Here is a 13,509-nt window from a genome sequence, read left to right as displayed (position 1 = left end):
CTCACACAGACACACACACACACGCTGTCTCTCTCTCATACAGTGCCCTCCAAAAGTATTGGAACAGTGAGGCCAATTCCTTTATTTTTGCTGTAGACTGAAAACATTTGGGCTTGACATCAAACGATGAATGTGAAACCAGAGATCAACGTTTCAGCTTTTATTTCCAGGTATTTACATCAGGATCTGATGCACAAATTAGAAAATATCACCTTTTTGTTCGAACCCACCCATTTGTCACGTGAGCAAAAGTATTGGAACATGTGACTGACAGGTGTGTTTTGTTGCCCAGGTGTGTCCTATTACATACATTATTAAATCAATAAATACCACTGAATGTCTACACTCAGGTTCAGATTGGGTAAGATAGGTTTTGTCTATGCAGACTGTATTCAGAGGTGAAAACAACATGAAAACCAGAGCGCTGTCTTTGGGTGAAAAACAAGCAATTGTGAGTCTTAGAGAAGATGGAAAATCAATCAGAGCCATTGCAGAAACATTGGCCATAGCCAGTACAACCATTTGGAATGACCTGAAGAAGAAGAAAACTACTGGTGCATAAAGTAACAGACGTCGAACAGGTAGACCAAGGAAAACATCAGCAGTTGATGACAGAAACATTGTGAGAGCTGTAAAGAAAGACCCTAAAACAACTGTTAGTGAGATCAGCAACAACCTCCAGATGGCAGGAGTGAAGGTATCACTATCTACTGTTCGCAGAAGACTTCATGAACAAAAGTACAAGGGCTACACCAGAAGATGCAAACCACTCATTAGCAAGAAGAATAGGAAGGCCAGGCTGGAATTTGCCAAAAAGTACAGAGATGAACCTCAAAAATTCTGGGACAAAGTTTTATGGACTGATGAGACAAAGATTAACTTTTACCAAAGTGATGGAAAGGCTAAAGTTTGGAGAAAGAAAGGAACTGCTCATGATCCCAAACACACAAGCTCATCTGTGAAACACGGTGGAGGTAATGTCATGGCTTGGGCTTGCATGGCTTCTTCTGGGACGGGCTCATTAATCTTCATTGAGGATGTAACACATGATGGCAGCAGCAAAATGAACTCGGAAGTCTACAGAAACATTTTGTCTGCCAATTTAAGGAAAGATGCAACCAAACTGATTGGCAGAGCCTTCATCATGCAGCAAGATAACGACCCAAAACACACTGCCCAAACAACAAAGGAGTTCATCAGGGGCAAGAAATGGAAGGTATTAGACTGGCCAAGTCAATCTCCAGACTTAAACCCTATAGAGCATGCATTTTACCTGCTTAAGAGGAGACTGAAGGGAGGAACCCCACAAAACAAACAACAACTGAAAGAGGCTGCAGTGAAAGCCTGGGAAAGCATCAAAAAGGAAGAATGCAAAAGTTTGGTGACGTCAATGGGTCACAGACTTGCTACAGTTATTGAAAGCAAAGGATTTGCAACTAAATATTAAGTCTTATTCACTTAAATATGTTTTAAGTATATCTGTTCCAATACTTTTGATCACATGACAAATGGGTGGATTCAAACAAAATGTGATATTTTCTTAGTTGTGCATCAGATCCTGATGTAAATACCTGGAAATAAAAGCTGAAACTTTGATCTCTGGTCTCACGTTCATTATTTGATGTCAAGCCCAAATGTTTTCAGTCTACAGCAAAAATAAAGGAATTCGCCTCACTGTTCCAATACTTTTGGAGGGCACTGTACACATGCACACAGATGTTCACTGTGATTTCAAGCTGTTGATGTTACCAAAAGCATCCTTTGTCTTTGTTTGAAGTAATTAGATGAGAGAGAGAGGGAGAGAGAGGGTGTGTGTGTGAGAGAAAGGGGGGAGAAAGAGAGTGTGTGTGTGAGAGAGGGAGAGAAAGTGTGCGTGTGTGATAGAGAGACTCATAACCTTGGCTGAGTCGGTGATGTTGTCCCAGTAGGGGGAGGGGAAGTCCAGCCTGCCCACCAGGATCTGGTCAAACAGGTCCTCCTGGAGGTTATTCTCACTGCATGCATACACACACACACAATTAATCGACCGCTGGAACATTACCACTCCGGGAAATGTTCCTGACCTGTAACATTTTCTTCTGTTCTGGATGTCGGACATTGTCTAGCCTTCATAAGTGTTGCTTTAATCCCAAACGTTTCAGAACCCATTGTACTTTTCTTTCTTTTGTGTGCGTGTTGTATACCTTCTGAAGGGAGGGAAGCCACACAGTAAGATGTAGGTGATAACTCCTGCTGCCCAGATGTCCACCTTCAGACCATACCTGAGGACAGCGGTGGAGGGAGGGAAAGAGGGAGAGGGAGGAAGAGAATGGCAAACAGGAGAAAGAGGGAGAGGGAGGAAGAGAATGGCAAACAGGAGAAAGAGGGAGAGGGAGGAAGAGAATGGCAAACAGGAGAAAGAGGGGAAGAGAGCAGGATGGGTTATGAGATGTGCTGCATGGGTTAGCAGCAGTTTAGCACCTACAAACTCAAGTTATTTTTTGAACAACCAGAGTTTACAACCTGATATCTACTCAACCACAGAAGTGGTGTCAAATGTTCAACTGCTGATGTTGATTGAATTTATTCACACTACAAAGACCTTTTAACATGGAAATTGCCTGTATTTAGTTTAGTATGAACATTGTTTGTGACATACAGTATCCTGACACTGTTTTCATTGTTTTATCAACGCTAGTCAATAAATATGGATACCATCTCTGTTGCTATGAATACATGCGGTCATGCTGCTTCCTTGGCAACTGTGGCCTAACGTCTGCACACAATTCTGGGAAATATCTGCTGCCTTTCGGTGAAGCCACTGAAAAGCATGGAAGACACAATTCCATCTTCAATCCCTCCTTCTCTATCCATTCGTCTTTGGGAGTCCATTCTTCTTTCTCTCCTTCAGAACTCTCAATCTATCTCTCTGTCTGTTTCTCATCACTCTTGTGAAGCCTAAAAAAAGAATGTGAGCCAACAATTGAACCGTTGTTTCCGGCTACAGCCTGTCCAAGGGCCCTGAAGAGAGTGGTGCTCACCCGGACTCGGATATGATCTCAGGGGCCACGTAGGTGGGGGTCCCACAGACGGTGTGCAGGGGCCCCTCCACCACCGTGGCCAGGCCAAAGTCCCCCAGCTTCAGAGACTTGGTGCCGTCTGGGTGCTGACAGACCTATCGCACGCACACAGATAACAGGCAAAGTTGATTAGGTTGGAAACACCAATAGCATTTCCTGCATTTTACAGAATAGTAATGATAGTTCTATCATTGAAACTTTCTACAAAAAGAGTAAATTGCTTGTTTACAATTCACATTAATAAGTAAGAGATAGCTCTAGATTTCAGTCTGTTGACATTAGAAGATAAAAGATTGTGCACACTTACCAGAAGGTTCTCAGGCTTGATGTCCCTATGGACGATGTTCATGCTGTGTAGATACTTGAGGGCCCCGGCCAGGTTGAACACCATGGCGCTTGCGTCTCTCTCTGTGTACTTGGTGGAGGACGTGATGGCGTCGAACAGGTCTCCTCCCTGTGGGGTAGGTATAGCTTAGTGGTTAGAGGATTTGACAGCAAATAAAGAGGTTTGTTTATAAAGATAGCGTGGTTGGACTGAGGTTGAGGGGTCGAGCGCACCTTGACCAGCTCCATAACCAGGAAGAGCTCGCTGGTGGTGTCCAGCTCCTCGATCAGCATGATGATGTTGGGGTGCTTGACCCTTCGTAGCACTGCCACCTCGTTCTCTATCAGGTGCTCCTGGACACACACACAACATACAGAATATCCCCAATATTAGTAGGGCTGGGCGATATATACAAAAAAATTATATCTCGATATTGTCAAAAATTTTACGATATCCGATACATATCTCGATATGTTTGCATTTAAATAAGAAAAAAAACATTTTTTGCCCCCATTAGAAAACAAAAACATGACCATAACATTGTACTTGCAACTTGACCAAATGGACCTCACATGGAACAATTCATGCAGAGGTCATTATGTGACAGGACAAAAAGAAAGCAAAACAGAGTGCTTGTGCGAGTGCAATTTTCAGTTTGTGCACATGAACACATTAATGAAAGGCCAAATGTCCTTTTAAAATGAGTAAGAATTTGGTTTGGTGGCGCACCTGTATTACCGGCCCACAAGTTGGGAATCGCTGTTCTAGCGTAAACAGCTCAGCAAGGTTGGGGTTAATGTGACAAGTGCTGTCGAGATCCAATACAGTGTATTATATCGATAAAGGGTCTATGTACTATCTCTAAGGAGGACACTTGAACATGAATAGCTATTAAATCATAATCCTGGTCTAGGATGAAAGTGCATACTCTTCACCCTCAGTGCTGTATTTCTGTGTGTATGTGTGTGTGCATATGTGTGTTCATGTGCGCTCGTGTGTGTGTGTGTGTGTGTGACCAGGACAATTAGATGAGAGACTCCATGAATAAATCACATTGAGCCTATAATGTAATTCTATAGGATTAGAGAATCAAAGATAGAGACCTAGAAGTCCTGCTGTGGTCTTAATAATGCAGGGTGGAATATCACCTGGTGTGTGTGTGTGTGTGTGTGTACCATACCTTTCCACTGCACTTGGTTTTGTCAATAATCTTCAGAGCGAACTCCTTCCCAGACGCCCTGAGTATGGCAGAAGCACATGGTCACAAAACAATCCTCTGAACGCTGGACTGTTAACGAGCTGAAAAGCTGCAGCTCAAGCATTAAACGACTCTGGACAACTTTGAAATGCTAACCAGCTTCTTTCTTTTTTTTTATTACTCTTTCCATCACGCACACGTACACATTCTCACACAAACACACAGACAGACAAATGTGCACATGCACGCACATGCAGACGTACAGAGACACACAGTCTCTCCCTCCAATTAGAGGACTCATCTGGATTCTGACAACTGAGACTGCTGAGTCAGAGAGAGAGAGAGAGAGAGAGAGAGAGAGAGAGAGAGAGAGAGAGAGAGATAAAGACAGAGAGAGAGAGAGAGAGAAAGACAGAGAGAGAGAGAGAGAGAGAGAGAGAGAGAGAGAGAGAGAAGGAAAAGCCTAATGAAGCAGATTTCACGGGCTAGATGAGTGTTCTGTCAGCTTGACACTGAGCGCTTGTCGGACGCCTCTAGGAAGCTCCACCAAGTAGTTCTGACATGTGACGTGGAGCTGGCTAAACTGCTCTGAAAGCTCCCGATGACCACGTGAAGCATTTAACCTCTGGACAATACATTCTTATATGACGAGCTTATGTCAGACAAGTGCTTAATCGAAAGGAGAATGTTTTCCCCCCTTTCAAAGGCTTAGCGGTTGACTTTGCGGTTAGCACTGTCAGTGGACAAGGTCATGATCCATACCTCTCCACGCATTCCTTAACCACGGCAAAGTTTCCGTCTCCGATGATTTTTCCCACCCGGTACTTCTCCAGCACGCTGGAGGACGCCAGACATCTGTTCCCGTTTACTGCTGGAGAAAGACCTGCATTACAATGGGGCGAGTTGCCACTGGACGTTAAATGTCAAGCATGAACGTCAAAGAACTGCAAATCCCACACTGCTTCGTTGCTAAGCTCAAAGTGACCAGCATGTTCGTCTGCTGGAGTCTGTCAGCAAAGCTGCTGTGTGTTTCACTGCAATATAATAGAGTGGGCTGTGTTCAGAGCAGGGACAGTGGTATTATGCAGGCACACAGCCCAAGGACATCCTGGTTCACCCACCACTATGGCAGGCCGTTGACTTTGTTTGACTCGGATGTGTGTGCGCGTGGGGACACACACACACATCACACACACACACACACGCGCTTTCTCAGCCTGTGTTGCTGAGAAAGCAAACGTGACTCAGACCCTTTCATGTACCAGGAAGATTTGGGACACGTTGCCAAAGCATTGGGGATATGATGAGTTGGCGCCGGGACAGTGTCCGTGCTGTGTGCTGGGGGTGAGTGAGTGCAAGGAGATGTGTCTCTGGCAGACAGCCAGGGTCATTCAGAGGAGAAGAGAGGGATGGAGGGAGAGAGAGATACCCACCCTCAGGGCTCAGGTGGTGTATGTGCTCCTGGTGGTTACTGGACGACCTGTTGATGTTGGGCGCAGACGCGTGATGCGAAGGAGGGATCTGGCGGAGGAGGGGAGAGAGGGATGAGAAACAATAGACCTGGAAGGGCATCACTGTGGCAACCGGAGGGTAATCAGACTCAGCGCTCAGCGGATCAGATGTCATGATTGGCCAACCTGGCGACAGGCACTCCCCACCGTCAACACACATACGGCAATCTACATAAGCCAATTATTGGCAGGGGACAATGGCTTGTCAGCCTACATCTATGGGGAATCAAGCTGTGGGACAATTACTAATGCCATTGCATTGAAGTAGCTTGCAGTCTAATTCCATTACCTGCTGTAAAGTCTAGCCTGACAGGCTATCACCCCTGAGTATCCCTTATATGATACAGTAAAAGCATACATCACTCAGTTTGCAATATATTGTATCAATTACAAGAAAATTCCCTTGACCAATTATGACAAATATATCTTAAATACCAAGAATGAAATCAAATTTGTAACACCATTGTAGTTTGATAGCAAGTTATGAGTTGCCAAACAGCTAAGGCAGGTCCTTCTTCTGTTAGCTCAAATCACACCAAAAACGGTGAGCCTGCTATCTATAGAACTAAGATGCATGCATTCGGCCTTTGGAAAGGTAAAGTAAAAAAAACAAAAAAAAAGGTGTTCAAGAGTCTTAGTAATGGATCTCCTACAAATACACTTATCTGCAGAGGAGAGAACAGACTAATGGATAGGGATGAATAATTTGTGGGAGTGGGATTTTTCTTGAAACACCCTGTCTTGGCTCTTTAAATAGGTTGGCCTTTTCATGACAAGGAGATTTTTAGACTTCTTGGGTTGGGGCCTAGCGACATACTAGCCGAGTCATCTTTTCTATTATGCAGGGACAGGTTCTTCAACACCTCCAAGGGTACAAGAACCATTAGAGGTGTATCCTATAGCTTGGACGAAGGGATGGGATCTATAATTCAACATACAGTACTGAGTAGAGATAAATATATCAGGCGCACTGGGTGAATTAAATCATCTTTTTAACAAATCTTATGCAAAAATTGCAAGCTGCAGCAATTCTTTAAGGATTCATGTCATAGTCCACTATTTGCAAATGTTTTTCTCTCCCAAGACTCCTGCACTGTACAAATGACCAAGGTTCTGAAGTTGTGAAAATAATACCCGTTGGTGGGATAATTGTTCTCCAATCATGCCCAAATCTATGGGGATGGATAAGACTGAGGACTTAGCTGTTTTCCTGCCAGCTGGCGGAACGGTTGGAGTACTATTTCTAGAATCTGGCAAGCCGCTTAGTTTCTGATAGACATTTGATTAATAAGGTCAATTAATGTGGTTAGCACAGAGAAGCTAATCTGATGGGAAACATGTATGTTCTGTATGAAGCAAGTGACTGATTTCTAGTTGACGATGCATATGAATAAATATGATGATCCATAATGGTGATAGTAAAAAGTGTGTGATTCACCTTGAAGCTTCGGGAGCTGCCAGTGGGGGAGGGGGTGGAGGACTTTGTGGACTTTGGAGTAGTGATCTGACTGCTGGACATGCCATTGACTGGAGAACAAAGGACAGGAGAGGGAGAAGAGGAAGAGGAGAGATGGGTACACATCATTTAAATGTGTCAGACACTGTCGGAACTTCTGAAAATGACTTGATTCCATTCAGCAGTTGTTGGTCATGTGACCTCCACCAAGGCATGCATCGTCATCACTTCACAGCAGGAAGTTAAAGTGTATATATGTGTTGGCATGGTGTGCGTTGCCTGTGTGTGTGCCAGTGTGTTTGTGGGTGATTTGCCAGTTCAGCTAGGGAGCTGGTGGTGTCCAGTACACTGTGGAGTGGTATGCTAAGAGATGGTGGACAGCAGAGAGGTGTTCTGTAGAGGGGTGGGGTGCTGCGGACAGGTGTACATGTATTTGGTGGATGACAGAGTGAAAATATACTGTAGAGAAAGTAGTTAACCATCCCCAAAATACACACACACACACACACTTTACAATCTCGTGCGTCTTGGGGACTAGAATTCAATTAGAGGAGCTAAGTAAAGTCAGATGAAGGATGCTAATTTGGTATATGGCCTTGGAAGAGCCGGTCCAGAGCCAGCCAGACTGAGATTAGATGACTTCAGTACATGCGAGCACTGGTGGCTGGACCAGGGCCAGAAAGAGGAGGATGAAGGAGAGGGGAGGAGAGAGAGGGGAAGCAGAGAGAGAGGGGGAAGGAGAGAGAGAGGGGGAAGGAGAGAGAGAAAGCAGGGGGGGATGTGTAGAGAGAGAGAAGGAGGCAGAGAGCAAAAGAGAGTAAGGAGGGGTGGGGAGGGATGGAGAGAGAGAAGGAGATAGAGAGTGGCAGGGGGTAAAGAGAGGAAGGGTGAGAGTGAGAGAGAGAGTGAGATGGATCTGGGTAAGCAGAGAGGGAGTGTGTGCTGGACAGAGGGAAATTAAACCAAAGAGAGAAAGAGAGAATAATACTTGAATAAAAGAGTGAAAGGAGACAGAAGGCTGGGTGTTTGGTGGTCCAGTCTTTCCACTCTCACATTAAGTGCTGCAGCGCCCCCGGCAAGTCTCAGACCAGCCACCAGGGGGCAGCAGACAGTGGTCCAGAGGTGACGCTCCATCAGCCACAAGGTCAGCCTATGGTCATGGGTGTAACTGAGCTGGAGATACATCACTTGCACTGGGATCTCCAGTGGTATCCTGGAGTATGATTGGTCGGTTGAGAGGGTGGGCGTGTTATTAGGTCAAAGTAATGCAGAGTTCAGTTGGTGGGGCTGTGATGCTCACCTGGGGATTTGATTGGAGACTGGCTGGTGGAGTAGTGTACTGTTCTTCTGGCTGTGAACAGAAATTAAGATAATGAGATACTAAAATAAAGTGAGGATGGAAAATAATAATAGTGTTGTATTATATTCTAAACTCTTAGGTCCTCTGTGGCCTTTTGCATGGTTGCTTTTGACAGTCTAGAAGGTTCCCAGGCCCCATGTCCAAACTCATCACGCCAGTCTTTACTGTACTGTACAGTATCCCTGACCAGGTGCAAGGATGGCTTAGCGGCTGGCCTACCCTCACCAGGTGCAGATGATCATGCAGATTGCCATGTCCACAAAGACTAAACTGAGACAGATTCTTGCTCTTTAAAACTGAATGTCAAATCTAACGTAAAAAATTCAAAGCCATTTAAAGAGTTTAAAATTACTTTATGAAAACCTGCCAACTTTTAAAAACCCTATGACCACACTGACTCTGTAAAACAGTAATTGATTGTCTTGTCCAAGCAGGTTGGCCTGTCTAATGGAAATGCTCAAAGTCATACATTTTTTATTTCTCACTTAAGAATTTGGAAGAAAGAGTTTTGACAGAGTTTGACTGAGTGCACAAAATCAATTAAAGTAATCGTATACTTTTCCATGCCATGCTTCGTGTGTGTGTTGGGTATAATGTGTGTGTGTGTGTGTGTGAACGTACTTGTGCCCGGGGACTTGCTACGGCGGGAGATTCCAGGACTCTTGGACCCAGAAGCCCGAACAGGAGTCGGGGAGCGAGCAGAGTAGGAAGACTTCAGCACCCTGCATTCTGCAGACAACACAATATGATTAATACCACACACACACACACACAAAGACACATGCAGACAAATAAGCATACTTTACTGGCACATGTAAAGAGATGAAAAGGAGCAGTCAAAGTTAAAGTGAGGGATTCAGGATGGAAATGGATAGGTGGCTATCACTATCCCCATGGAGAGAAGCACACTCGCTAGCACAAGAGACACATCCATGACAGAGAAACTGTCAAAACTCTGCAAGCACAGAGGCAAGAGTAAATATATCAATTTATTTATGTTGTCATTCTCATTGATGATTCACATGGTAGAGGACTCGGCTCTCCATAAGTGTTAAGCCTTGAAAACAAGTGTAACGGAACAGTTTGGTGCAAGAATTTTTTTCAAAACAAGCAGCACACGTGTCTGTACGAGCGAGGCTGTTGTAAACCTGTAAAATATTCACGTCTGTAATTAGGGTCCGGTGACTTAAGTTTCCTGCGTTGAACCTGCTTAACTGTGCTGTGCATAACAGGGTAATGAGGCCGGTGGAAAAAAACAATGTCAAATAGGTGTTAATTATGCTGTGGTGGTGACACTGACACGACGAACACACAGGCACAAACAGACACACACAAGGTAGAACTAGCAATGTCTCACATCTGGAAAGGAGGATACTGACCCAGCCTAACATGAAACTTTTATAATTTCCTGAGCCTTGGAGTATTTTCTGCACAAGGACAAATAAGCCTATAAGGTCCAAGGTTTTTATTGATCATGTAACCACACCAGTCTATGGCAGTGTGTAGTTCTCTGTTGATGTGTTTGTCTTGGCAAGTGAATAAAGAAGGCCTTTTCTTTGTAAACTGACTGTAGAAGTACTGTTAGATACAATGACTTTCAACAGCTCTGGTAGAGTAGCACAAAGAAGTTAGAAGGAACTTCCTTCTTTTTTTTTGTGTGTCACAGACCCTATTCCTCAAAGTAGAGCAAAGCAGGAAGAAGTGGGACACAGGCTCCAAACTGCTATACAACAGTATCACAGCCCTACATTGTATAAACTGTGTTTCTATTAACACAGAGGTATGTATGCATGTGTGTGTGTGTGTCTGTTAAAAGTTAAGGGCGCTAAACTGACTTCACAAAACAGGATGCCGCTGCTTGGGAATAGTTTGAGACCTGAACGCTGGCTAAAATTAGCGTCTCTGTTCCCCCAGAACAGACTTGGGTATTGGATACAGTACAGCCTGTACACGGTCCCACCTTATCTAGCACAGCGGGGAGGGAGAGGGGACCGCAGAGAGTGGTGGGAGGTGGCAGCGCCCTGCTTTAGATAACAATGGATCGAGGCGCTAGGTCGCATCCTGCGTCGAGATATCTCCTCGGCCATCTTCTAAACGATTCTCAAGAACGAGTGCTGTGAGGTTCTTTTGAATAGTGGGTGTGTACGCAATACATCCATGTATGCATCTTTACACTCGCATAGACTGCTGCAGCAGCGTGCACACACACTCAAATAAAAGGTGCACCAACACAACACAGATACAACCACTTTTTTTCCAAGAGAAGGATGAAATCTTGAAGTTTTGGGACAAATTCAAGTTTTAAAAGAGTGGGTTGACGATGAGCCATGACCGTAGTCGCCTCTTATTCTGACTCACACACCATCCTGTTATGCGCTTGTAAACGGGGAAAGCAACTTGGCTTGTCCTCAAGGACCCAATAGGCCACGATGGAGAGATGAGAGATGGAGGTGGAAGAGCGAGAGCGAAAGAAGAGAGTCACAGCTTGGTTTTTATTTCCACACAGATCGGCCAGGTTCCGACACCCACACTAGCATGCCACAGAGCGACATCCAACATGTCCTGGAAGTAAAGATGGGGCGAGCTGGGTGTGGCTGTCGGAACGTGCCCTTAGGGGGAGGGGTTAGTTTAAGTCAGGCCTACCAGTCACGAAGGCTGCAGAGGCCTTACCGCTGTGGTCCAACAGAAAGTCATCCTGGGCATAGCGATGCTTCTCCGGGCCGCACGCAATGAACACGTCGTCGTTGCCAAAAAAGTCCTGCAGACAAATAATCTGGAGGGAGGGATGGAGGGAGAAAGGGAGAGAGAAAGAGAACAAGAGAGAATGATTATATTAAACAATACATTTTTGTGCAGCTCCAGTGTCCTCGCTATGCCTCCCGATGTACAGGGCTACCGGCTAGGTAGCCTAGCATACAGTGGGATTGGGGGATGAGGAGGAGGGACAAGGCAGTGTTCACACATCAAAACACTGAGGGTCTCATGTTGTCATGTTACAGTACTGCAGTGTCACAGTAAAGATGTTGGCCATTTGTCTGTCTTACTTTCTTTCATCACTGTTTCTCTACCTCTGATTTTCTCCATTCTCTTCTCGCACTCTTGTCTACTCATTGTTTTTCTACTACAAAAGATAGACTTTAATTACTGTACGCAGGCAGACACACACTCATTAGCTGTTCTCCAGTGTTCTTCCTGGGCATGTGCTAGGTAGTGGGTGGACATGCAGGATTAACATCTCTTTATCATCTTCATAATCCTCATCTCACCAACACACATGGTCCAGAGAGTGGGCAGATGGGAAAAGCTTGGGGGCGGTATGTGTGTGATGCGTGGTGTGTGCTGGTGTGTAGTGTGTGTGTGCTGGTGTGTAGTGTGTGGTGAGGGCCTAGTGTGTAGTGTGTGTGTGCTGGTGTGTAATGTGTATGCAGGTGTGCCTGAGTTTGGAGGCAGCTGGAGACCAGACTGTTGAAGGCACCTAACCACGTTCCATATCCCTGAACCGCATCACTGGGGAGACAGAGGCCAATGGAGAGAGAGAAGAACAAAAGAGGGGAAAGAAAAAGGGGGGAGGGGGTTTGGGAAGTGTGGGCAGAGCCATAGCTGTACCACTGTGTCACATGCTGGATGGCATATCTACAACACAACAATGTAAGTGTGCTTCACTGAGTTAACTGAGTGCAAGTAAAAACAACAATGGCCAGAACTCTCCTTGTTCTGCATCTGCATGTAGCACTAGCATCGTTGTAGCTCCAATTCCATCTCTCGATTGGGCTGTTAAGACTCGGTCAAAGCTCTCACATATTGACTTGACAGCGTGTTGAAAGGAACAACAAAAATCAATAGCCATAAAAGGCTTGTGTGTGTGTGTGTCCAGCAGGTTATGGCAGCTCATCAGACAAGCCCTTGGGTGGCATTATGAATAGATGGTTGTCATTCCTCAGTCAGGCCCCATTGAGCCTGGCAGAGGACAGCACCACCATATGTGCAGAGTTGCCGGGGTCGCCATGGCGCCGGTCCCACGTGGGGGAGGCGATAGACGAGGTGAAAGGCAGAGCGCCGTTACTTGGTACTGCCTTGTCATTGACCTTACGGATTAGCATAGGTCTACACGCAAACAAGTATGTGTTTATATTGTGTTGCTGTGTTACGTAAAGGGGTTATACAGTGCCCTCCAAAAGTATTGGAACAGTGAGGCCAATTCCTTTATTTTTGCTGTAGACTGAAAACATTTGGGCTTGACATCAAACGATGAATGTGAAACCAGAGATCAACGTTTCAGCTTTTATTTCCAGGTATTTACATCAGGATCTGATGCACAAATTAGAAAATATCACCTTTTTGTTCGAACCCACCCATTTGTCACGTGAGCAAAAGTATTGGAACATATGACTGACAGGTGTGTTTTGTTGCCCAGGTGTGTCCTATTACATACATTATTCAATCAGTAAATACCACTGAATGTCTACACTCAGGTTCAGATTGGGTAAGATAGGTTTTGTCTATGCAGACTGTATTCAGAGGTGAAAACAACATGAAAACCGGAGCGCTGTCTTTGGGTGAAAAACAAGCAATTGTGAGTCTTAGAGAAGATGGAAAATCA

The 13,509-nt window shown here is 45.0% G+C and overlaps 1 protein-coding gene across 2 annotated transcripts in view; it reads right to left on the bottom strand.

Moving 5' to 3' along the window:
- dclk2a (doublecortin-like kinase 2a) overlaps positions 1-13,509 on the bottom strand; it is a 39,059-nt gene that overhangs the window by 5,869 nt on the left and 19,681 nt on the right. Inside the window, exons 3-14 of one of the 2 annotated variants that reach the window (XM_047045928.1) lie at positions 11,553-11,682; positions 9,531-9,638; positions 8,850-8,900; positions 7,532-7,620; positions 6,016-6,103; positions 5,345-5,453; positions 4,565-4,622; positions 3,618-3,737; positions 3,367-3,513; positions 3,021-3,154; positions 2,184-2,261; positions 1,898-1,994 (exon numbers count right to left, since the gene is read on the bottom strand). In XM_047045928.1, the coding sequence (XP_046901884.1) occupies positions 1,898-1,994; positions 2,184-2,261; positions 3,021-3,154; positions 3,367-3,513; positions 3,618-3,737; positions 4,565-4,622; positions 5,345-5,453; positions 6,016-6,103; positions 7,532-7,620; positions 8,850-8,900; positions 9,531-9,638; positions 11,553-11,682 (1,209 nt within the window). The remainder of the gene's footprint in view (positions 1-1,897; positions 1,995-2,183; positions 2,262-3,020; positions 3,155-3,366; positions 3,514-3,617; positions 3,738-4,564; positions 4,623-5,344; positions 5,454-6,015; positions 6,104-7,531; positions 7,621-8,849; positions 8,901-9,530; positions 9,639-11,552; positions 11,683-13,509) is intronic. The other variant, XM_047045929.1, reaches the window with a different exon arrangement.

The sequence above is a fragment of the Hypomesus transpacificus genome, chromosome 22 (assembly GCF_021917145.1).
Source record: "Hypomesus transpacificus isolate Combined female chromosome 22, fHypTra1, whole genome shotgun sequence".
Lineage (NCBI taxonomy): Eukaryota > Metazoa > Chordata > Actinopteri > Osmeriformes > Osmeridae > Hypomesus > Hypomesus transpacificus.
The sequence above is the reverse complement of the archived record's forward strand: the minus strand, read 5'-3'. Positions and strand labels throughout refer to the sequence as shown.